Source organism: Sarcophilus harrisii, chromosome 4 (assembly GCF_902635505.1).
Source record: "Sarcophilus harrisii chromosome 4, mSarHar1.11, whole genome shotgun sequence".
Lineage (NCBI taxonomy): Eukaryota > Metazoa > Chordata > Mammalia > Dasyuromorphia > Dasyuridae > Sarcophilus > Sarcophilus harrisii.
Genome location: NC_045429.1, coordinates 335,407,926 through 335,434,733, shown reverse-complemented (window position 1 = coordinate 335,434,733; position 26,808 = coordinate 335,407,926). Strand labels below are relative to the sequence as shown.

General features: G+C 34.2%; 1 protein-coding gene across 2 annotated transcripts; it reads left to right on the top strand.

The window, feature by feature from the left end:
• On the top strand, positions 1-23,076 carry TOP2A (DNA topoisomerase II alpha). 2 transcript variants are annotated; one of them, XM_012548363.3, is made up of 35 exons: positions 1-149; positions 1,714-1,869; positions 2,123-2,213; positions 2,646-2,709; positions 3,638-3,783; positions 4,031-4,128; positions 4,340-4,552; positions 4,743-4,916; positions 5,124-5,225; positions 5,866-6,003; positions 6,121-6,259; positions 6,877-7,034; positions 7,426-7,551; positions 8,471-8,581; positions 8,669-8,774; positions 9,208-9,317; positions 9,576-9,668; positions 10,131-10,245; positions 10,328-10,449; positions 11,006-11,154; positions 12,339-12,570; positions 12,752-12,886; positions 12,996-13,196; positions 13,442-13,637; positions 15,216-15,307; positions 15,419-15,589; positions 15,792-15,875; positions 16,810-17,001; positions 18,300-18,390; positions 19,012-19,167; positions 19,474-19,603; positions 20,068-20,129; positions 20,310-20,456; positions 21,319-21,536; positions 21,920-23,076. In XM_012548363.3, the coding sequence occupies exons 1-35, from the start codon at positions 114-116 to the stop codon at positions 22,055-22,057; spliced, it is 4,692 nt and encodes a 1,563-aa protein (XP_012403817.1). In that variant the 5' UTR covers positions 1-113; the 3' UTR covers positions 22,058-23,076. The 2 variants fall into 2 exon arrangements, with proteins under 2 accessions (XP_012403817.1, XP_031822094.1); XM_031966234.1 differs by lacking the exon at positions 1-149 and adding an exon at positions 219-497.
• Positions 23,077-26,808: the final 3,732 nt, after the last annotated feature.

The window sequence follows — 26,808 nt, the reverse complement described above, 5'->3', positions numbered from 1 at the left end:
TAGTTTTGAAAGGAGCCCGCGTAACGGACCCTAGTCTTCGGCGGGTTGTGTGGGTGCTTTTTCTCAGGCGCTCTGTCTTCTGGTCTCTTCAGTCGCTTTCTCTGCCTCTCCTCATGGCCGCCGGCATGGAGGATTTATCGCCGCTACAGGTGAGCATAGGAGGCCGGAATGCGACTTCCGGCTCCGGCGGCCGCTCCTCACAGAGCTCCGGCGCGGGTTGGACTAGTTAGCCCTTGGCACCTTGGCCTTGTCAGGAGCCCTCCCCCACGTTCCTGACAAGCGACCCCCGGAGCGATGACCCTCGACCTCCGCCCCTGGGTGGGTCAGGGGTCGCCGCAGGTTTAGTCGGGACTTCGGGTTGCCATAATCTCGGAAACCGCCCAGTTAAAGGGTGAAGCGTTTTAGGCATGCAGGTGGAAAAGGGGACGAAGAGGCTCCCCAGTGGTGTCGAGAGGTCCAGTGACTGGGGCCAATGCTTTGAGGAGAAGATAATACCGGTCAGTCATTTCACAGAGAGCACCTGCCTTGGCCGGGCACTTCCGCCGCGCGGGGAGGGGGGAGGGGGGGGGGCAGACAACACGCAACCATATATAGATACAGATGTACCACAAGATGAATAGGAAATAATGGAAGGCACAGGAATTTAAGAGGTGCTGGGGAAGGCTTGGGGTTCATTAGTGCTTAAAGGAAGCTGGGGGAGGGGCAGAAGAGAGAGGACAAGGGAACGGCGTGTGTAGCCCTGGTTCTCCTGCTTAACCCGTGGGGATTGTTGTCACTTCAGGGGCCCCTTAGATCCTGGAAGGGGTCCGCCCCCTTCCTCCTGCCTTTGATGCCCTGGGGCCGTTACTGAGATCGCCAGTGCTTATTGACTTGACTTCCGTGTTACAGATGAGGGAAAAAACGGCCCTAGAGTGGTCAGGCCCTGAGTGGGGAGAGCCGAGTTTTGGTTTTTAACACAAAACTTGCCTCCTCTCATGCCAGAGGCTATTTTTTTTTAAGACAGTGAGGAGTTGGAGGCTTTGACACGACACCTGTCTGCCCCCCCCAACCCCCCCCCCAATCTTTTTGCTCGATGCTTGTAAGAGTAAAGCGGTTTGCTCCCAATACAATAGCTTCTAACTGGGGACTGATCTGGATTCCTGACTCCAAGCCCAACAAAAAGTCCATATAATCAAATGGGTGCATGAGTAGTGTTTGACTTGTTTGTGCTTTAAGCTTTTTAATATAGATCATAAACAGTATTATAATTTCAGTTATTCCAGATCACCTGTATATGATGTAAACCTTTTCTGTGTTTCCCAAGTTAAGATTTTATTCATAATTTGGATACATTTGAAATCATGCAATAATTTATCTGTAATAGTAGGATTTTTCTATGTATATAATGCTCATGTTCATGCAGGGTTTTGTTTTTTTTTCCCATAAAGTGAATATCAGTGTTTTCAAAAGAAAATGGATGTGGGTTCTATTCATTAATTGCAGACCTATACAGTTTTACAGTCTTTTTATTACTCAAGGTGCTTTAGCAAGTATTGTTCTTGATGTTTTTAACTGCTAGGATTAAATGATCATCTCCTAACATGTACTAGCACTGTATTCAACTGCAAATTTTACCCCTAAATATTAAAATGTTACTTTGCATTTTTATTCTATTTTCCTTTCAAGACTATTATTAAAAAGCTTTTTCTAACTCCTTTTTAAAAATTTTTCTAGCCTGTAAATGAAAATCTACAAATTAATAAAATAAAGAAAAATGAAGATGCAAAGAAAAGATTGTCCGTCGAGAGGATCTATCAAAAGAAAACCCAGTTGGAGCATATTTTACTCCGTCCTGATACCTATATTGGTTCTGTGGAGGTTGTGACCCAGGTAAATAAGCAAAATTGATCATGTGCAGTTTGATATTTATTTTTCAGGCCGTTCTTTTTCCAGGTTTTTTTTCCCCCTTCATCTTACCTGTATTTGCTATGCGTAGCCAAATCTCAAAACTTTAATCATAAAAACCTTTCAATTAAAGTGTATTTTATTAGTCTTCAACTTAGAAAACAAAATGTGTGATGACCAGTTAAGTTGTGATGCACAATTTAGAGACTGACTTTAAAATGTCTTTATTTTATTCTAGCAAATGTGGGTTTATGATGAAGAAGTCGGACTCAACTACAGAGATGTAACTTTTGTTCCTGGTTTATACAAAATTTTTGATGAAATTTTAGGTAAGGAAATTCAAGTAAAGGATAACCCAAATCCATTTCAACTAAAATTTTTTACACACTAAAAAAAAAATTTCTAAACTCCAGTTATAGCTCACAAATAGTCCATACCAAAAAAAATACATAGTGTTTGGCCTTACTTTAATCTTTTTAATATAGATCTCATTTTTAATGCCTTTCAACAATGTGTAACAAAAATGGATGTAGCATAAACAGGGGGTGGGTAGTGCTAGTGGCAGTGATGGCAGCATTAGTAGTAGTGAATTCGACAGCTAAGCTGGCTTCAAATGGAGATTTCTGGCTCAGAATTAGGCTTTGTTGCATGAAATCAGTGTTTTCTCAGTTAAGTTCAAGTTTTTCTTTGGAACATAGGTGTATCTTTTTGAAAACAGATTTGAATGTCTTGTAAAAGTTATAATTGTTTTACTCTTTCAGTAAATGCCGCAGACAACAAGCAAAGGGACCCAAAAATGAATTGTATTAAAGTCACAATAGATTCGTAAGTCTCTTTTTGGATAAGTTCCTAGTACATCAAAACTAGAGCTTTTTCTTTTTCCTATTTTATTCATGATGGTACATCAGGTAATGTTTTAGTCTGCCTGCCTAATTTAATAAATGATCCTCTCCAGAGTGGGACTTTCTCAAAGAGTGTACATAGGCCACTAGCCTTCTGACTTTGTATTTTTCTAGTAAGGAAATGTTATAATGACCAATTGTGTGAACTATCCTACCTTATAGTCGTTCCACAAATTATATCAAATACTTTCTTTTTCCCTCCAATATACAATATGTATAATAACAGTATTAAATATCTAATTGCACTAAAACATTTTCTCTTAAAATGTTGCTCAGAATAGTACAATAAAAACAAAAAATTTCCATGAAACATTATTATTATTATTATTATTGATGGGTTAGTTACTCTATTTGTGTCTCAATAGCTGTCCTTGGGTAGTAGGGTAGAGAAAGGATATAAGGGGAAACTGGCAGGAAGGATGTACGCATATAGGTGACTTTTTTTTTTAAGCTACAAAATATTTTTCCAGGTTTGTCTTTTTTTCTTTCCCATTTGGCATATATCATATCCCCTTTCCCTGTTTACCCTAAACCATGACAATGTTACATATTTACTTAACATTATCATTGTCAGCACAGGTGTTGGAAAGAGTTGAGTTTTTTGGTACATTTTCCTGCCTGGACAACATTGAGAATGCTCCTGTTTCACCAGTTTCCCTTCCTAAATAATTTACTGGGTTTTGTAAGAAAGCAATTATGATGTTCAATTCTAGATGGGATATGAGAAACTCATGACTATAAAACATATAACAAATAACTCCTATAAAATATTTGAACTTAAAATAAAATTATAAGGAATATGTTCAGTCTTTTCTAATTTTAAATAAAAATTTAAATTTCTTTTTCACTAGGGAAAACAATACAATTAGTATCTGGAATAATGGGAAAGGTATTCCTGTTGTAGAGCATAAGGTTGAGAAGGTCTATGTGCCAGCTCTTATCTTTGGACAGCTCTTGACTTCCAGTAACTATGATGATGATGAGAAGAAGGTCACTGGTAAGATGTCTGAAAATTCACCAAACTGACTAAAAATTTTTTAGGCTCAGTTTTTCATCAATCTTTATTAGTTTAAGGAAAGATAGAATATCAACTAGTTTAAAAAATGATTTTGCTATAAAGCAGTTGCTGTATATTTCAGATAAAAGTACAGCTATATTCAGACTGTGTAATGATTTAGTTGAGAAATGAGTATTGAGGGGATTAAAGTACAATTTATGCCTTTATTTGTCTTTTTAAAATACAGGTGGTCGAAATGGATATGGAGCCAAATTATGCAATATATTCAGTACCAGATTTACAGTGGAAACTGCCTGTAAAGAATATAAGAAACTGTTCAAGCAGGTATACATCAGGCCCTTATTTTTTATGACATATATAGCAAAAGATCTTATGATATTGTATAATTCAGAAACATTTAAACAACTCCTAAGATTTTATGGAATTAGATTCATTAAAATGGCTTCTTTGTGTTTAATGTGTACTGAGGTTATGCATCATTCTGGCATCTTTTTATCCTGACATTTTACTAACTTAAAAAATTAATTTTCCACAGACCTGGAGGGATAACATGGGAAAAGCAGGTGAAATGACTCTCAAGCCCTTTAGTGGAGAAGATTATACATGTATCACCTTCCAACCTGATCTGTCGAAATTTAAAATGACAAATCTAGACAAGGATATTGTTGCCTTGATGTCTAGAAGAGCGTATGATATTGCTGGTTCTACCAAAGATGTCAAAGTCTTTCTGAATGGAAATAGGCTGCCTGTGAGTTTTGTTTTTAAATAGCCCTTCTTTCACCACTATATAACCCCTTAAATTATCTCTCTTTAAGTTTGGGAGTTTTGTGATTTGGCCTTGTATCACTGGATTTTTAAGGAATCCTCCTGATCATTGTACCCATTTTAATTTGCACTTTATTGGAAGAAACAAAATAATTACTCTTATGTTGGTACAGGTAAAAGGATTCCGTAGCTATGTGGATTTGTATGTGAAGGACAAATTGGATGAAACTGGAAACCCACTAAAAATTATCCACGAAGAAGTAAACAACAGGTGGGAAGTATGTTTAACTATGAGTGAAAAAGGCTTCCAGCAAATTAGCTTTGTCAACAGCATTGCCACTTCCAAGGTAATTTTCTTATATTTAAATTGATAACTGGTAAAACTTAATCTATTGGCAAAGCGTTTTTGCTATTATCTATTTTTTAAAATTAGTTTATATTAATATGTGGACATTTTAGTGTTTATTAAGCTAAAAGTATAGTAATCAGGAGTTTTTAATGTCTTAATGGTCTGAGACTATTGGCTTCTATGTTTTACTGTTTTTTCTCCTTAGGGTGGCAGACATGTTGATTATGTAGCTGATCAAATTATAAGTAGACTTATTGATGTTGTGAAGAAAAAGAACAAAGGGGGTGTTGCAGTAAAAGCCCATCAGGTATGAACAATTTGGTATTGCTGTGGAAAAGATGAGAGAATAGTATAAATAACTCTCCTAAAGTCATTTAATTGTGCTAATGACAAAAATACTAGATATTTACAAGAACCCCAATCTATTCATATATATGTACCCTTCCTATATGAATTGTCTGTGTTCTCACCTAAATTTGGCATAAACCAGTCCATTCAGTGTGCAAGAGATTTTTCCCCAGTTTCTCCTCACATCATAAGAGTATTACTTGAGCATTTTAGTCTGTTCACCTAACTGTCTTTGTGTAATGTTATCTTTTTTTAAAAAATTCCTTAATCTTCATTATGCCTACAATACCACCAGTAGAATTAGAATACTGGCGTTTGAAAGATGGGCTTTGGTTTCTAAGAGAAGGCTGAAATCATTAAAAGAAACTTTATAATTTCCTGAAAACAATCCAGCCTCCTTTCCTTCTCCAGTTTAAATACATACATCCCGTATGTCCACTTGTCTTGCGTTTTTTAGAAACACATACAATGGATGGGATCTTTTAAGTATTTTTTACAAGGCATACGTGAGAACAAACTGGGGGCTAACCAAACATGCAAATATGTGCATATTATATGCTTTATAGTTTGAATTTTTAATTGATTAAATTTTACCACAGGTGAAAAATCATATGTGGATTTTTGTGAATGCCTTAATTGAAAACCCAACCTTTGACTCCCAGACTAAGGAAAATATGACTCTGCAGGCCAAGAGCTTTGGTTCAAAATGTGAATTGAGTGAAAAATTCATCAAAGCTGTGAGTTCATACCATTATAAGGAGTGTAAATGACCTTTTAAGAACCATATCTCAATTGAAAAAGTTATATATGTTACCCACTCTTTTAAATATCCTGCATATTTTTTTCTATTTCAGGCAATTGGCTGTGGAATTGTAGAAAGCATACTAAATTGGGTGAAGTTTAAGGCTCAAGTCCAGTTGAATAAAAAGTGTTCTGCTGTTAAACACAATAGAATCAAAGGAATTCCCAAACTAGACGATGCTAATGATGCAGGTATGCATTTGATAACATTAGATCTTTTGGAGCAATAAATTTCATAGTTAAGCTTATAAATTATACCTTCTTGATCATTGATAACTCAACTAAATCTTAGAATGATAAAATTGTTGAACATTAAGAGTTTCTTAAAGTGAATTATTCAGCAGGTCCTAGGTAATGTTCCATCAAAATTCTTTTTTTTTTTTTTTTTTTTTTTTTTTTTTGGCTTGCTTGCTTGCTGAAGCACTTGGGGTTAAGTAACTTGCCCAGGGTCCCACAGCCATCAAATTATTTTTTTTAACACAAAACAAACTCCTGTCTTTTAATAGAAAAGAGAACACTTCAAAGACGTTTTCACACATAATAGGATGTGTATGCATGGTTCTTGACTTTTGTTTAGCTTAGCAAGGTCATCGCTGAATATTATTAGTTTTGTGAAAAGCCATCTTTTCAGAGAACTGTTTTTAAAGATTTTTAAAAATTATCTACTCCCTATCTGATTGAAAAATATTTTAATAATATCCTGATTTAAAATTGTAAAGGCTACCAAATGTGTTGGTATATTATTAGGAAGGCTTACAACACTAGTGTCAAGTGCCAGAATTAATTTTTTGTGGGATTTGTTATTATAGGCAGTAAGAACTCTACAGATTGTACACTTATCTTGACTGAGGGAGATTCAGCCAAAACATTAGCTGTTTCTGGCCTTGGTGTGGTTGGGAGAGACAAGTATGGCGTTTTCCCCCTTCGAGGAAAAATACTCAATGTACGAGAAGCCTCTCATAAACAAGTAAGTGAAAATACTTTTAGGATCCAATAACTTTAATTCAGGATTTATTGTTGGTTTAATATTTCTGCTTTAGATGTTTGAAAATATGTTTTAGATTGAGATAACTTAAAATAAAAATAGAAATTTGTAGCTTCAAATTAATAGTTAATCTCCTGGTTCATTAATATTTAGTAACAAGAAACATTAGTGTTCTAGCTAGTGTTTTAATTGTAAGGAGGAAAAGTCTTGAAATCACAAACTAATCACTTGAGAAGCATTTTAGCCCAAAGAAAAAAAGAAAAGTATGATAAAATTAAATCGTGTGACATAAGCAGAATACTACTTATGCTAAGTGATCTGTAACTAAATTTAAAACTTAATTTTTTTTTACCATTGTATGTTTCTTTTCCAGATCATGGAAAATGCTGAAATTAACAATATCATTAAGATTGTGGGTCTTCAATACAAGAAAAACTATGAAGATGCAGATTCATTGAAGAGTCTACGTTATGGAAAAATTATGATTATGACAGATCAGGTAAGAGTCAATATGAAATATATCTGATAATTAAAGTAAGCTGAATAAGCCTTATTTTTGTATGTCTGGCTAAAGTCATTGTCATCATCATGATTAATCAGATTTTATTAAGGGTTTATAGGATGAAGAGTTATGTTTATATTCTTAAGTACCTCTTGTACACAGTTGGAATAAAAGGATAGTAGTTACAGTGATCTTTCAATGAATTCCCAGATGAGAAAGCTTCCTCTACTAATACAGACTGGCACATTCTCTGAAACTCTAAAAGTACTGAAAGGGTTAAGTGACTTTCCTAGGGTCACAAAGCTAGTATACCAGAGATATGACTTGAACCTAGATCTTCCATGTATCTCTACATCCACTAAATTACACTGCTCATAAATTACACTCTCAATCCATGAGATATCTATTTTGTTAGAAAATGGCCTAACTCTGTGACCCTGGGCAAGTCACTTAACTTTAATTGCCTCAGAAAAAAAAAGAAAGAAAATGGCAAGAGAGGAAGCTATTAGGACAACCAATTTAAATCTTGTTTTACCATAATCAAACTTTGTCTATTATGTGCCAGGCAATTATGTTAGAATCAGGGATTTAGAGGCAAAAATGAAGCAGTCCCTGTTCCTAAGAGATTTACTTTCTATCCAGGGAAAAACATTCACTCATAAGTAAATTAAAAATATACACTAAAAACTTAATTGTGATGGTAAATATTTAAGGCTTTCAAACATCTCACATTATTTTTTGATGAATTAGAGTTGGTATTTTTAAGTGTTTTTATTTCTCTGGAATTAGTGACTTTTCCAAAATGTTTTTGGAAAATATTCTAAAGTAGATTCTATTTTAAATAGTTCCAAAATACCTTTGTTCTATGTTTTAATTTAAAGTTTGTTTTTGTTTTGTTTTGTTTTGTTTTTTTAAGGATCAAGATGGTTCTCACATTAAAGGCTTGTTGATTAATTTCATCCATCACAATTGGCCCTCTCTTCTGAGACATTGTTTTCTGGAGGAATTTATCACTCCCATTGTAAAGGTATGTTCAGTTTCTAAAGTAACTCAACAAATTTGAATGCAACAAGATATATTTTAAAGTCTTTACAATCTGTTGTATTCATCACAGGTTTCAAGAAATAAGCAAGAATTATCATTTTATAGCCTTCCTGAATTTGAAGAATGGAAAAATTCTACTGAAAATCATAAAAAATGGAAAGTCAAGTATTACAAAGGTATAGAATAAATCTTCTGGAGCACTGCTGAATAAACTAAGAGATTGTTGAGCATTTTAATTACACCTTGTTATTTTTTCCCTATTTTTAAATGAACAGATGTTACTTATTTTATACTTGAAGCAAAATATGCCTTAAAACATACATTTTATATAATTGTATTTTATTCCTCATTCCTATAAATACTCTAAAACAGTGGTTCTCAAACTTTTGTTTTCAGTATCCTTATCCTATTAAAAATTATTGAGGATCTATCCAAAGCGTTTTGTTTATCTGGGTTATATATAGACATTTACCATATTAGAAATAAAAACTATTTTTGAATTTGTAGACCCTCTAAAAGGGTTTCAGAGATCCCCAGGATTCTCTAGACCATACTTTGAGAACCACTGCTTTAAAAGATTCAAAATTTAAGACTCTGTTGGTTTTGTAGGTTTGGGTACCAGTACATCAAAAGAGGCTAAAGAATACTTTTCAGATATGTCTAGACATCGAATCCAATTCAAATATTCTGGCCCTGAGGATGATGCTGCGATCAGCCTAGTAAGTTATATTGTGTGGATTTCTGATTAGGGGTCAGTCTAAACACATACTTGTTTTTCTCTAGGGAGCTTTTGTTTCTATTCTTCAAGTAAGAAGCAAGCAAGATCCTAGAAATAAGTTGTTGATCTTCTTCAGAAAAAGATTAAAACAGAATTGTTATGAAACTTTTTATAATTCACAGGATTATAGATTTAGAACTAGAAGATACTATAGAGGCCTTCCAAACCAACTCTTATCTTTTTATTTCTTAATTTATAGGCCTTTAGCAAAAAACAGATTGATGATCGAAAAGAATGGTTAACTCATTTCATGGAAGATAGAAGACAGAGGAAATTACTTGGCCTCCCTGAGGTAAAATATTTTTAATCATGTCCTATAAAGTTCATCATTTTCATTTTTGTCTTTTTCATGGGTCTGGAAATGAGTTGATTATAGCAACTCTGAGTCATTGAGCTGTTTTAGATCAAACACTACTCTGGGTGGGGAAATCAATTGTGATTTAGCTGAATGTATGAAGGTCACTGAAATGGCCAGGTTGAGAATAAGAGACTGCAAAGCAGTTATACGTTATTATCTAATGTGTAGTTGATTATTTTATCCTTAATCCATATGCAGAGTGAATTTTTCTTTGTAGTATTTTTCTAATGGGTTACATTGAAAAAATAACACTAAACTCTCCCACTTCATTTAGTATGCTCAAGAATAATAAGTTAGGATTATTAGATTTTTGCTTTGTTTTATTTTGTTTCTACTAAACTATTATTCTGTAGAATACCTTTGGTGAATAATCATCCTCTTTTTTTGATCCCTCAGGATTATTTATATGGGAAAGCTACTAAGCATCTAACATATAATGACTTCATAAATAAAGAACTAATCTTATTCTCAAACTCTGATAATGAGAGGTCCATTCCATCAATGGTAGATGGTAAGTTGATCCACTTTTCTGTAGTTAAATTAACAAGAGAAATAAGTTTGTATTGACGTTTACTATTCTTTTCATTTTGAAGGTCTGAAACCAGGTCAGAGAAAAGTCCTGTTCACATGTTTCAAAAGAAATGATAAAAGAGAAGTAAAGGTTGCCCAGTTAGCTGGTTCAGTAGCTGAGATGTCCTCTTATCATCATGGTGAAGTAAGAACAAACTCATAAAACACTGCTTTTTTGTTTCAAATTAGCTTGTGGTCAAATGGAAATACCAGAAAGACTCTAAAATTACATCTAGATTTTGATTGATTGTCCCTTGTTAAGCTCTTTTTGCTTTGAGAGGCAGCATATTAGACCTGGCACAAAGTAGAAGTTCAGTGATTGTTATTACTCTGATGTTCTTGTTAATAATAGTGATGATTTTGAAAGATAGTATGTTGTAAGTAATATAATTTCCTAAGAAAAACAATAATACACACCAATGGTATCAAACTCAAATAGAAATGGGCACCATTAAATTGTAAATAAGGATCCCTACAGACCCCATATTGACTTATAAAACCACATGTTAACGTTATCTCTGTTCTGGTATACAGAATATTATGTCCATTTCTCAATATCTGAAACACTCAACAATAAATTTTGAATTATAAAAGCTTCACCATCTGTAATATTAATACAGCTTCCTTTAACAGAACATAGATGTGGTAATTAAAAATTATAGGGTTGTTTGTTTTTTTGTGTGTTTTTTTTCTAATTTCAGATGTCATTAATGATGACCATTATTAATTTGGCTCAAAATTTTGTGGGCAGCAACAATCTCAACCTCTTGCAACCCATTGGTCAGTTTGGTACCAGGCTGCATGGTGGCAAGGACTCTGCTAGCCCTCGATACATCTTCACAATGCTCAGGTGCAATATACTTTTTGTTTTGGTTGAACTTTGGTAATTTCAAGTGCCATGTTTTGTCAGAAATTCGGAAATCTAAATAAGTCATGATGTGTGTTTATGATTTGGGTGCTTGAGTCAACATGACAAAAAAATGTGATTTATTTAAAGTTTGGTACCCTGCAAATAGGACATACCAAGGTTATAGTCTGTAAATAGCAGCGAAAACTTAAAACTGATTTTCAGCTTTTTGAGTTCAGTGCCACGGGATTTTTCTATAATTTGCCTCCTTGTACATTCTCCTTCTCGGACTCTATACTTTTATAGTCAGTTTTCTTGTTATAGCTAGTTTTGATGGCTCCATTTCTATATTATATATAGCCAGTCCTATATGATTTTTAAAATAGCACTTCTTAATAACCATGATTCTAATTATTAGTTTCATTTGCATTTCTGTGACAGTGCTATCATCAAGTACTTAAAAAAAATTAAGTTTTATCTATCTGTGTATTTTGTGTTTACATTACATTTAGATTACTCCCATATCTCATAAAATATGAACTATCTTAATAAGAAATCTTTTATAACACTAAAATAATTAAGTAAAATTAATATAGTGGTTAATCTGAAACATCATTCCACATCCATAGCACCTCCCCATCTCTTTATTTTTTAATTTACAGAAGGGGAAAAAAAGAGATGTTTTCTCTCTCTCTCATCCTAATTCCTTTGAAAAAAGAAAGATAAATTATTTATAACAAATAATGCGTAGTTGAGCAAAACATAGTCCCTCAATGGTCGTATATAAAAATATGTGTATCTCATTCTGTACCCTAAATCCATTACTTCTATGTAATTTTTAGCTGATTTCATTATTTGTATTGTAGAATTCTGAATGGTCATTATATTGATCTTAGTAGTCTCTTTTTTAGTACTGTCTGTGTCTGTCTGTCTATCTATGTCCCTTGAAATACCAGTATAATTATGCAATTATCCTAGATTGGAGAACATATAAAACATACTATACCCATAGAATCCTTCTCTTGTGAAGATAAAAGAGTGGTATATTTTCTAATTTCATTTTTGGGGACAAGCTACTAAATTAGTTGCACAAATAAGAATAATTGGCAAATGAGACAAAACATTTTTACAACTGAATAAAATTGGAATTTTTGTAAAATATCAACATTTGTCAATTTTTCCCCCAGCCCATTGGCTCGGTTGCTTTTCCCAGCAAAGGATGATCAGACTTTGAAGTTCTTATATGATGATAACCAACGTGTAGAGCCAGAATGGTACATTCCTATTATTCCCATGGTGTTGATAAATGGTGCAGAAGGTATCGGAACTGGGTGGTCATGTAAGATTCCCAACTTTGATGTCCGAGAAGTTGTGAATAACATCAGGCGTCTAATGGATGGAGAAGAACCTTTACCAATGGTAATGATTCTAGAAGATTTAGGATCTAATTCTAATTTTTATCATTCATTTTAATTGTTCATTTAATAAAAATAACAAGCTAATTGATTATAAAAATTGGTTCACAACTTCTGTTTCTAAAATCTTTTAAGATACAAATCAACCTGTTTGGGTTTTTAATTTTTTTTTCCCTATTCTTTAGCTCCCCAGTTACAAAAATTTCAAAGGTACAATTGATGAGCTGGCTCCAAATCAATATATTATCAGTGGTGAAGTGTCTATTCTAAATTCTACAACTATTGAAATCTCTGAGCTTCCTGTCAGAACTTGGACCCAGGTAAAATATTCTATATTTTGGGGGTATGTGTTTAAAAATAAGTATATCTTTGTGATCTTCTATCACTTGTTGACTCGTTTCACTTACTAAGAATGGGTTTGTTTTTCAGGTATATAAAGAGCAGGTTCTGGAGCCCATGTTGAATGGCACCGACAAGACACCCCCTCTCATAACAGACTACAGAGAATACCACACTGATACTACAGTGAAGTTCATAGTGAAGATGACTGAAGAAAAACTGGCCCAAGCAGAGCATGCAGGACTGCATAAAGTCTTCAAACTTCAGACTAATCTAACATGTAATTCCATGGTATGTCTAAAAAGTATACACACAACTTACTGTTGTGAAAGATATATGGTGCCTATTTATTATATGGATTCTGTTTATATTAGACTTGGTATCATTACATTAGCATACTAACATATGAAGGGGATAAACTACTGTGATATTTTATTTAGGTTAAATCTCATTGAAACGGATGACATTTTATACAAATCAGTTACTTTGCAACTATTTCTTCTATTCTGATTCCAATCTATGTTTTCTCATTTTAGGTACTTTTTGATCATGTTGGTTGTCTAAAGAAATATGATACTGCATTGGATATCCTAAAAGACTTCTTTGATCTGAGGCTTAAATATTATGGACTGAGAAAAGAATGGCTTACTGGAATGCTTGGTGCTGAATCTGCCAGATTGAACAACCAGGCTCGGTTCATCCTAGAGAAGATAGAGGGGAAAATTGTCATTGGTATGTTACTGGAACAATGTCTTGTTAAAATATATGAGATACTACTGTGCATTCAAGATTAGTTTCCATTGGACATTCTTGTGATAAGAGATGTCTGGATTGATGTTCAGATATATTAATATCATGGTTTGGCACCAAAACTCATCCTCCTATTGATTGTGTTGAGTTTGATAATTTTATCTGGTATTACTTAGCCAGAAACAACTAAAAGTATGTTTTTGTTATTGATTAAGTATTAAAATCTTTATGTGGATTTGCTAATTTATATGACTAGAATCAAAGTAAATAAAGCTTGACAAAGCTCACATCAGTATAATAATTTACAAATTATTAACCATTTTATATACTTTTTAAATCTTCACAGTATCTAGACAGTCCAATTATTATCCCTATTTTAAAGATAAAAAAATTGAATCTCACAATGGAAGTCACTTATTATAAGGTTATAATCTCATCTGATCACAAACCCTATAAGGTAGATATTATCTCCATCTTACAAATGGGGAAATGAGGCTAAGTGACTTGCAAAGGATCACACAGCTAATACCTTAAGACAGGGTACTAATCACACAGCTTTATTTATGATCCTGTGCAAGTCAACTTATCCAGTCTTTCTGATCCTAGGGTCAAAACACTATGTACATTCTACTACATAACTTAAAGGTAGATGACCTAGTAATTAGCTCAATGGAAAATAATTGAAAAATAAAAATAACATGGATGAATGAAAATATATGGAGACATAAAAGAGGGGAAATTTTGTGTGCCTAGGGCAAAGAAAAGGATAGGGTAATTCAATGGAAATTTCCATGAGATTGGGTTCAAATAATGAATCAGAGACTGAGGAGGAGCTGTTTTTGACACCAGAGAGAAAAGAATCACCAAGCATTACCAAAGAGACTAAAATATTAGTTATAGAGAGATAGGAAAGTATGGGAAGGACAGAAAAGCACTGAGTAATACATTAAATTTTAAAAGTATTCCATATATAAGTAAAACAGTTTGTATACATTAAAAGGACACTGCACATAATAAAGAAGTTAATAATAGCAGTCTTTGGAAGACAATCTACCTAATAATCTGGTTGTAGCTCTTAGAATTGGTCTGCCAAGGTAATTGCCTATCTTTTATTTGTCTGCCTCAATAAAAGATTTATAGACTATTTCAAATATGATTTCATTGCCCCCTTGTGGCAACTTGAGGACTTTTTTCACACCAGCTTCTATATGACTCATATTTGGATTTCTAAGTTTTTAGTAAATATTTTTGGAGGGGAGGTGGGAAAGTTGCCCTGACCTGTAATTTAATTGTGAAAAGAACTCTATAACTGTCATGCAAGATAGAGCTGCCTCAACTGCTAGGATGGTAAATGATTTGCTCCTGTTGCCTTGCAGAGGCAGAGACTACGTCTCTATCAACTGTTTGGATACTGCACTGGTATATAGTTCATACAAGATGATTTCTAATTTTTGTCTTATTTTACATAATAGAGGAAAGCTTATCTTATTCCTAATATTTTTACTACATAGTTTATTAAGCTTATAATTATCTTAATTTTCAAATTTTTCTTTCCCCTAGAAAATAAACCTAAGAAAGAATTAATTAAGGTTCTGATCCAGAGAGGATATGATTCAGATCCTGTCAAGGCCTGGAAGGAAGCTCAGCAAAAGGTAATGTCTTGGTCAGCTTCCTTTATCTTTTGTTAAAAAAACTTAAAAGTATCATTATATCTGGATGTTGGCATCCCCTGTGAAAGTTAACATTTTAAAATCCCTTTTTAGAGTCCAGGAGACAATGAAGATGAAAATGAAGAAAGTGAAAATGAAAAAGAAACTGAAAAAGGTGATTCTGCCACTGATTCTGGACCAACTTTTAATTACCTTCTTGATATGCCTCTCTGGTATTTGACCAAAGAGAAGAAAGATGAACTCTGCAGGCAGAGGACTGAAAAAGTAAGTGTGAGAAAGGGATTTTTTTTGCTTTAAATGCTGGGTTTGCTTGTAATATACATTACCTATACAGGGTGTCCCGAAAGTCTTAGTGCAGTTTTGAGCTACAGTAGCTTAAAACTATGCTAAAACTTTAAAGACACCACCCATATACCATATTTGCAGGTTAGTGTATCTTTGATTTTCATCTGATAATGTAATTTAGGAGCAAGAACTGGAGACCTTAAAACGAAAAAGTCCTTCAGATTTGTGGAGAGAAGATCTGGCTGCTTTTGTTGAAGAACTTGAGGTATGTGGATTTTGGTATGGGTGTTTAAAGGTGGTTCAGTTGATCAGATGCCAGGCCTGAAGTCGGGAAGATTGCTTCCTGATTTCCAATCCAGCCTCAGATACTAGCTCTGTGTGACTCTGGGAAGTCACTTAACCCTATTTGCCTCAGTTTCTTCATCTTAAAATTAAGAAAATGGCAAAAAGATAATCCAGATTCTTTGCCAAGAGAACTTCAAATGGGGTTGTGAAGAATTGAATATGAGCAAAATGACTGAACAATAAAAACATAATGGAGGTAACACAAAAAGGGAAGTAACAAAGAGAATCGCACAACTAAGGCAAGATGAACTTTGGGACTTAAAGAAACCCATACTCTTTTCATTTATAAGGACTATCCAAGTCACCTCCCACATTCCCTTCCTTCCCCAAAAAAGGATTAAATCAATTTTGCATATAGAGCTAACTATAATCATAGTGTAATTTCAGGGGTTTCCCTAGTCTTCCCTTTCACATTCACCCCTGTCAAACAGCACCACGAAAAATGATTAACCTACTCTGACCTGAAATTTTCTTTAATAAAAGAAAAAAATATATTTCCATGTTTAAGTAATAAAAAGCTTAAAACATAAATCTAAAGTAGATGTTCCAGTCCAATTTCCTCATTTTACAAAGTAGGAAACAACTCGAAGAACTTTTGAGAGACTTCTGAAAACCACAGATTTATTTAGAGCTAGTCCAAATCCCTTGTTTTCCATATAAGAACATTTGAAAGATCGTGCATCACATATGTAAGAGTTAGCCCTGTGATTCTGTGTATTGTTAGAAACATTTTAGCATTTTTGTCTTTTTATTCTTTGACACAGGAGTTGGCCTATTAGAAAGAGAAGCATCTTTTAGGTGTTAAATAAGGTCTGTTACATAATAAAGTTTCTTTTTCATAACCTTTCTTGTAGGTTGTTGAAGCCAAGGAAAAACGCGATGAACAAGTGGGTGCTGTTGGTAAAGGTAAAGCTGGTGCGAAACCAAAGGCAAAGAAGGGTCAACTAGCAGAAATTTTGCCTTCTCCTTGTGGTAGACGAGTCGTCCCTAGAGTGACTGTAGAAATGAAAGCAGAAGCAGAAAAGAAAATCAGAAAGAAAATTAAGGTAATCAATACATTTGAAGAAATTGGCAGCATGGAATAAAATCTGGTCTCGAAGTTAGAAAAGGTTGTGTTCAGAGTTCCACCTCTTACATACTTTGGCCCTGTGACTTGGGAAAGTCACTTACTGTCAGTGCCCCCAGGGCAGCTCTGAAACTTGAGGTGTAGATAGATCAGGTACCAGTCTGCTTTGGTGGAAGGCATTCAAAGAGAGTTTATCATCCAAATGAAATCACAGGTTTATTCATCCACCCTTTTCTCTTCTCCCACTCTCCCCCCAAAAAAGTTATACATGTTTTTTTAGCTTTTTTTTTTTTTTTTTAGCTTTTCAAATGCTACTTTCTTTTCCAAACTCAATATCATTGTGGTACTAGTTTTTTGATAGCTAAGAATTGCTTAGTTATAACAGCATTCCTAAAGAATGCTGTTTCTTTATTCCTAAAGAAAGACCCATACATAGGCATGTTTTATCCAGTAATAATTGGTTGAATGTACATGTTAAGCAAAATAGCATTACAGAAAGTTAATTTCATAAGAACAGTGTGATATTGAATGCATTAGATGCTATTTATTAATGTGTTAAAATATTGTGAAACATTTGTTAAGGCAACCTTATTATGGGTGTACCCATAAATGTTTCCAAATAAGCTTTCATTTGGTTTGAAAATATTTAATAGAAAAATACAAAACGCATTTGAGATATTCTTTCTTAAAATAAAGCTTTTTAAAATGTATTAACTACTAAAAGATTTCTTCCCAATAAGCTGCTTTGATCAATACCCGACATCTAGTTAAAATACCATTTCAATAAGCTTTTTTGGGGGAATCAAATTCGTACAAGACGTGAACTATAGTAGTATCATCATACATTTAGAGGAACTCTCAGATATTATATTCCATTTGTAATTATGGGACTTCCCTTTCTTAATATTTTGTTCTAGATTTTGAGGATGTACAAAATTATTGTTGAGTTTACTTTCTAGGTTCATAGATTTAGAACTGGAAGGGAAGCTTAGAAGTCATCTAGTTTAACTCTTTAATTTTATAGATATGGAAAATGAGACCAAGAAAGGGAAATTGATTTGCCCCAGTTGCCCAGACAGTAAAGAGTATATCCACTTTTTCATGGAGACCATTCCATTAAATAATTTATTTTCAGGGTATCTTATGTAACATTGATGAACATGATTTCTTTGCAGTGTCATGCTAATAAGCCATATTATATAGTCACTTTATCACCACATTGCCAGTGCTTTACTATATGGAGTTGGCAAAACTTTTGACTTTTTTTTTTGTCTTTAGACTGAAAATATTGAAGAAAGTTCTCAAGACGACAGTATCGAACCAGAAACTCTGAAACAAAGACTAAACAAAAAACTTAAGACAGAACCAGGTAATTTATCTGCTAAGTCATATCTAGCAAAGTACACTGGAGTTTTTGGACTTCCGTGCTGCAAGGGCTATCTTTCTGGTCAATAATCACCTTATTTACATCCATGGACTTTTTATATGGTATTTTAAATTTACAAATTATTTGCCCAAAAAGATTAAAGTAGTATGTTCATTATATCAGTAAATATTACAAATCTCAAAACCCAATAAAAATGTAAATTCTTAACTCTAGAACTTGGAATACAGCAGACACCATGAATAACATAGAAATATAACATATTGTTTCTATACTACACAGAAGACTAATAAATAATTATAATTAGAATGAGGCTATATAAGAAAGGGCTAAATTGAGTGACATACAATAAATGCTATCGTTGTCTACAAAAAGTTCAAGAAAATGAAAAATGGAGGATTTGAGCTTTGCATTGGGTATACACCAATGAGAATTTGGATGCAATCTGTGATTTTGGGGAGAAGTTATTGAGAAAGAAGACTCAATTGAATTTGATGACTAAACTGAACATAGAAAATGAAGAAACAATTATTCAAATATATTTCTAAGGAATGGGTAAAAGTAATTAATTCTTTTCTGTTCTTTTCTGCCTTTCCATCCTTTAAGGTACCAAACAAAAGAAACAGACCAAATTGCCATTCAAACCAATCAAAAAGGAAAATAAGAAAAATCCTTGGTCTGATTCAGAATCTGATATGAGTTGTAATGAAAATGACTTTTATGTCCCCCCTAGAGAAACTAAATTACGAAGGACAGCAGCAGGTAAGAAAAACTGTTAAAGAAAATAAAGGTATTGTGTTAATTGGAATGTGACCTTTATCTTAAAGCTTTAGATGGGCAATATATTGTTATAGTTGGCAGCACTGAAACCCACAAATGCTTTTGTTGCAGAGGAATACTCATAAAAGTTTTAGAAAAGGAAGTTCGAGAAAGTTAAGATAGTGTTACATTAAAAGAAGTTAGTGATCTTTGAATGCTCTTAGAAAAAGTTTTTTTTAATCTCCATTCTGTGTAGAATTGAAATCTAATTGTTACTCATTTTGACTTTTTCTTTGGGTTTTATAACAGCAAATACCAAATACACAGTTGATTTAGATTCAGACAGCGATATTTCAGATTCTAAAGAGGAACTTCAAGATGAAGATGATGATTTTATTCCATCAGATGGAAGTTCATCTCAAGTTAAAAGTATGCCAAAGTGAGTAAATGAACTCATTTGAATATTACTGTGTTGTGTTAAGGTCTCCAGAAAGATTGTGGCTGGTACAGACATACTCGTACTTAACATTGCCTTAGCCAACTTCATGCAATAATGTCATTAATGCCTCATGATAAAACTATCAGTGCTACTTACTGACACATCTTTTACCAATTGCCTTGGGCTACAATTCAAATGATTGGTGGTTAGTCCAACCCAGAGTTGATTTGGGGAATTAGTCTCAAGACTTAATTCTGCCTCCCATTTTATCTATCACATTAAGTTTTTTGCACAATGTAATATCTTGTTTAATAATATCACACTTTTCACAGATGAAATTAATGATGTCAGGTGAAGTGCATATGGATTGATGTACCAAACAGAACATAATATTAAATAATAATAATTTACTTAATACCTAAGTTACAGATAGTTACTAATTGCTAAAAACAATTTTGTTCTAGAACAACTAAAGGACAAACTACTAGCAAAGAAGAGGAGCCACAGAAAAGTAGTACCTTATCAGGTATGTGTGTGTATATATAATTGAAATGGTTGCCTTATGCTTTAAAAAAAAAAAAGGTAAATTTTGCTGATTTGCTTTGGTTAATCATAAAGTTAATTTTGCTTTTATGTATAATATGGTGGCATTTAGAGAACTAAGAGAACTCTTAATTTATTCATATTTCTGTCTTGTCTTCTCAAGATGAGGTGGAGGACTTGGAACCTGAAGAGACTAAGAACTTGGCTCTGGCCTCTTCAAGCTCTTCTGCTTTCGATTTTCCAGTTGAACTTGAAATTACAGATCCAGTCCCCAAAAAAAGTGTCCCAGTGAAAAAGACTGCAACCAAGAGTGAGTCCCAATATTTTTAAGTAACTTGTGCTGAGAATGCCTATTTAATTAGTTCTCAGAAATCAGTTTTTAAAAACATACACAAATCACATAGGATGACTACTGGAATTAATTCTTTCAGAAATGACAACCCCCTTGTTTTTTATTATAATGTAAAAAATAGTCACTTGAATGATGAATTTAATGTTAAGCGACAGATCTTAGAAAGTCTTTGATAAGTTATTTCATTTGAGCCCCAGTTTTCTTTATCAAATCACACCGCCCCGATCTCACACAGATTTTTTTTGTGGGAAATGCTTTGTAAAGACCTTAGATCTGCAAAAATTCAAGCTTTTGTTATTTTTGTTTCTAGTCATTTACATATTGCTGTAACATTTCTGAAACACTTGATAAATACTATCCTGTTTGATCTTTAAAACAGTCTTAATGTTATGCCTGTTTTACAGATAGAAGAACTGAGTTTGGAACAGATTAGTTAATTTGCCCAAGGTTTGTACTACTAGTGAAGCCAATAACCCAGGTCTTTTGACTTCAAGGCTAGTGCTTTTTCCATTGACCAGATGCATGTTAAACTCAACAAACATTAAAACACCTGATTCTTGTAAAGGGAGCAAGAAAAGGAAACTGTGGCCAAAGTAAAGGCTTTAATGTAAACTATTAGATAGTTGTAAAAATAAGTTAAAAAAAAAAAAAAAAACTTAGATACTTGGCATCTCCAGTGTATGTTTAGCTTTGTAGCAATGGATTTCCTAGGTTGAATAAAAGGGAAAATAATACATTACTTGGGAAAATAGGACAAAAAACTAAGAGGAACCTTTCATCCAAAGACTCAAATTCTCAATCCCACTGTTGGCTATTTCAGATCAGTCTTCCACGTCTACAGCTGCACCAAAGAAAAGGGCAGCACCAAAAACAAGCAAAAAGGCCCTTGCATCCAAAGGGTCTCCAGACTCCATCTCAGAAGCCTCTGAAAAGATAGTACCAGCCAAAGGCAAGAAACCTCGCAAAAGGAAGCCTTCTAGCTCTGACGACTCTGATTCAGATTTTGGGAAAAGCATATCAACAGCAAAGTCAGGGAAGGTGGGTATTTTGAAGTACACATGGGACCTGATTTGGTAATGGGTAGCTTGAGGTTTAAAAGGAAAGTTCAACAATAATAACTGCTGACATTTATCACCTTAAATTTTGCAAAGCACTCGCTTCATTTGAGCTTCATAACCCTATAAAGATAATCTGTCTTTAAAATCTCATCTACCCTTGACTTTCTTATGTACTTATCTTTCTTATTTTAGCTTGCCACCATCTCACTTAATGTTGGTATTGGCCTTTAGTTAGCTGCCTGAGATGCCAGTGTGCTAATTTCTAACATTTTAGAGCCTTTTAAGTTTTGACATGCTTACTAGTGGAGATGTACACCAGAACTCCTTCATTAACTTTGACTTCTGTAAACTTTTTACTTTTAGAAATCCAAGAAGGTGGACGATGACTTCGAGATTGACTCAAATTCAAGCTCGATGCCTATGGCACCTCGGGCAAGACCTGGCCGAGCAAAGAAGCCTATTAAATACCTAGAAGAATCAGATGAAGATGATATGTTTTAAAATTTGGGATTATTTTTCATTTTAATGATATCAAAACTGCTTTTGAAGTCATTTCTCTCTGAAACCATTTTAGTTTCTTTCTCTGAGAGTATTTTTTGAGTGAAAGCTACTGAGATTTTGCCACAATAGAATTTTTAGTAGCAGTAAAGCTCCAGAGCTGTTAGCATTTCCTCCTTCCAAGAACTCAATACTGTATAATTGAGCAGTCACAAACATTATTTCATCACCTTTTGTATTTTGACTCCTCATGTTTATTTTAACATTTAAATCTGATAACAGTTTTGAAACTGTAAATCCTCTCTCTTGATTTATTAGTTTTATGATTATTTAAGTTGACTAAAAAACACCACATAAAGTAGTTAATTTTCCATCATTGACTTATACATTGTGAAAACAAGAGAGAAAGGTACTTTGGCTTCCAAAGTATGGATTTAGTGGAACTGGAATAATTTGTTCATTCAGTTTTATCCATTTAGTTTTAGAAGTGGGCAATGTTTTGCCAAATAATCCTTTGATTTTATAGATCTTCTAGCTAGAATACTCCCCTTCCCAAAGTACCTATGTGAATATATGTCTACATACCTCTAACAAGTCAGTAGAGTGAAGAAAAATTAGTCAGATTGGTCATAGAGATAGTGCATTTTGTACAAAACTATTGATTGGCTGAAATTTTTACATTGCAACCCCATTGTTAGTGTTGCATACTGCTACTCTGTAGAAATAGATATTGACTTGCCTCTACATCAGATTTTTCTAGGTTAAGGTTCCAAGGTAGCATGGGCATTTATTTTGGAAGGCACTTGTCTCAGTAATTTAAAGAGGATCCTCAAAGATAAATATGGTGACATTGGGAATTAACCATATGAATTTCTTTCAGCTTTTGAAGCCCTTTAGCTTGTTGTATATAAGTGTCGCATCTGTTTATATTATCTGTGAGTGGTGTTCTCTAAGTGTCTTTGTAAATATTTGCTATGTTTTCTATGTAGTTGAATTAAAATAATTTTTGTACTTAAAAAAAGTGGTCAATGTTATATTTTATCCATTATATATTTTCAAATATGATGCCAGAGATTCTGCCCTTTATTTACTAGCTTTACAAGCACGTGGTGTTTTTGGTAGTTGTTTTTTTTTTTAAATAATTTTTACAGATACGTGCATAGTTTACAATATTCACTTTTGCAAAACCTTTTTCCCTCTACCCCTTCTCCCTAAGACAGCAAGCAATCCAATCTAAGCTAAAAAATGGTAGTTCTTTTAAACACATTTCCAAATTCAGCTTGCTGCACAAGAAAAATCAAAAGGGGAAAAAAAAAAGGAAGCAAACCAGCAACAAAAAAAGGTAATCACTATGTTGTGATCCACATTCAGTCCCCACAGTTCTCTGGATGCAAATGGCTCTTTCCATCACAAGTCTATTAGAAAATGCCTTTGCATCACCTCATTGTTGAAGAGTAATGGCCATCTAGTGTTGTTTCCATTTATAATGATCCCCTGGTTCTGCTCAGTTCATGTAAGTCTCTCCAGGCCACTCTAAAATCATCCTGCTGATCATTTCTTATGGGTAATAATATTCCATAACATTCATATACCATAACTTATTCAGCCATTCTCCAACTGATGGGCATCCACTCGGTTTCCAGTTTCTTGCCACTACAAAAAGGGCTGCCACAAATATTTTTGCACATGTGGGGGCTTTTTACCCCCATGATTTTTTTTGTGATTAAAAAACCAGTAGACACTTCTAGATATAAGTATATAGTTTCATAGCCCTTTGGTTTATAAGCATGTTAACAGCATGTTCACTGGATTGGGGGTGCCACCAGTCCTAACAATCTCCCCACCCATAAAACTTCCCCAATTCTATGGGAAATCTGTTCTTTAAAAGTCGTTATGAGGCAGTCTGGCAGAGTAGACTAGACAGTAGGGAGACCCATTTGGTTTGTGTCCTGGCTTCCAAATTACCTTGTACGTAATAAGCTCTTAATAAATGTTGAATTGACTACTTGGTAAGTGACTGAGTAATAAGTCATTCATGGACTCAATTCTTCAGTCCAATTTTGTCCATATAATAAGGACATTCAGTATTTTTGCCTAGCTCTTCTAACCACCCCAACCGATACACATACACCAACTTGGAAAAGCAAACCAGATGAGCAAAGCCTTATGGACTCTCATCAAGAAAAAGTCTCCATCAGTCATTTTTCCAGCCTCAGGCAGCATAGGAATTAGATCTGCATATGTTGGGGTGGGAATCAGCCAGAAGAGCTCCATAGCCAGTAGCATGGCACTGGTGGTGGGCAGCCAAGTATCCAGTAAGGGGTGGGCAGAGTGCCAAAGGTCCCCTGTACCAACATAAGAGCAGAATTGGGCACCATTTTACAGCTCTGATCATTTACAAAGTTCCAGGGTAGAGAAGAATGGACGTGGTAATGAGGGAGCAAAGATCACTAAGAAACTAGGAACAGGTGCCAGAAACATTGTGATTCTGAGCTCAGAGCAGAGTTAGGACTCAATTGTAATCTTTATCCCCACACTTACCCCTGCAGTGAAATCAAAACAGGAGATCAACACCAAGAGGGAACCAGCAGTCATTTGTGAACCTGCAGAGCCTTCCAGTGGGCTAATAGTGACTGATACCAGCAACAGTCTACCAAAACTCAGCCATACACACCCAAACTGGGTCAGAACTCCAGAATGCCGACTAGGAAAGCAGTTTAACAGACCCGGATCACATTACTGTGGAAACCCTGAAACCAGACTGAATTGTGAATTCAGCAGGGCTCAAATCCTGCATTCCCCCTTCCCCTATCTACCCAAGAAGGGAACAGAGACCAAAGTGTAAAAAAAAAATTTTTAAAGGCTGAAAAATGTGCAAACAAAATAATTTTGACCATAAATAATTTACTATGGTAATGGAAACTCAAGACAAAAATGCAAAAGACTTAAAAACATCTATAAACAAAGCCTCAAAAAAAATATGGATTAGATACAAGCCAAACAAGAATTCCCCAAATGAAAAGTTTTTAGAAGAAAATATTTTTTTAAATGATAACTAGAGGATAAATGGAGAGAGGGGAGGATGAGAGCGCTGCAAGAAAATTACCAAAAGATCATAAAATGGGGATGATAACAATGTCAGCATTATTGTGGGAATAGCACTTTGTAGATCAATATAAGCTTGTGAATTATTCTGAGTAAAAGATAGTCACTAACCCTTATGAATTATTTTCCAATACTTAAGCCAAACTAAGGGAATAGGAGTTTTTAGAGGAACATAAGAATTTTGGAGTGGTGGTAAGAGAAGGGGGTTGAACTGAATGGCCTCTGATTTTACTTCCAAATCTAATTTTATAATCCTGATCAAGCAATAGGCTCTGTTTGCTTTAAGGTTAGTGATGTGAAGGATATAAATGAAGTCCAACTCTATTCCTTTCATGATGGTGTAAAAGTAAAACAGGTGCAAAGTTGGGTTGTTAAGCCATTAGCTCGTCAGGTAAAATTTCATTAAATGCTCTATAGAGCAAAGCTGCTTAAAAGGTGGATCAAGACCCCACACAGGGTCAAGTAACTGAATGTGGGGGTCACAAAAAATTTCTGCATGCACAATAACCAAAAATTAATTCAGAAACAAACATGTAATGATTCCAAGATATTTCTGGCAACATTTGTCCATGTTGCATCATGCTACACTACAGCCTTGATTCTGATATGCACATTAATTTCTTTATGACTTTTATCAATAAGTGTTTAATTTGTGTGCCTGTTTTACATACCTATATACCCAGGGTCACGTAAAAATTTCTCAGACAAAAAGGAATCAAAGTAGAGAAAGTTTAAGAAGCCTTGCTATAGAAAATATGGTTCAGTAAGCATTTAGCTACTTCCCATGTGTAAAGCATTTTACAAGGCAGACAAAATGAATAGTCCCAGCCCTTAAGGAGTTTATATCCTACTAAAGAATATAAATTTTACATTAAAAAGTAAATATAATGGGAGAAAGAAGCAAGTGACCATTTGTGGATCAAAAAAGATTGACATTGGAAATGACACATGAACAAAGTCCTGAAGAACTCAAGGTTCCTAAAACATAAATGAGCTGAGCGTACTCAAGGCACTCTGCTTTAGAAAAGCAGGGAGACAGGCTATGGCACGCCAAGTCACCTAATTTTACTAGAATGTAGAATGCATGAAGAGAAGCAATGGGAAGGCTGGAAAGGTAGACTAGATGGTGAAAGACAACAAATGCCATTGGTGAGGACTTCGTATCTAGTCAAGAAGCAATTGGGGATCATTGTAAATCCTCAATAATTCGAATTATAGAATCAGATTTGTGCTTAAGAAGTTTTTGGCAGTTACACAAAGGATAGATTAGATTTTACAGCTGCATCAATTCAAACAACTCTTAATATGTAATAATGGCCCATTACATTCATTCAAACACCACAATCTGTTCAGTCCTTCCCCTAATCCATGGGCACCCACTTTTCTCCCAGTTTTCAGCTTTTACAAAAGAAACTGGTACAAATGATGGCGTTTCCTTTCCTCTTGTCTTCGACCTCCTTGGGGTCTATACCTAGTAGCGATGATGCTGTGGTATGTGGTATATACAAGTTAGTGATTTTTTTTTTAGCTCAGTTGCAAATTATTTTCCAGGATAATAAGATTAATTCACAGCTTCACCAACATTAGAGCAACATTATTCTTTCCATTGTATTTTTAACACTGATCATTTATTTTTGTGCTTTATCACC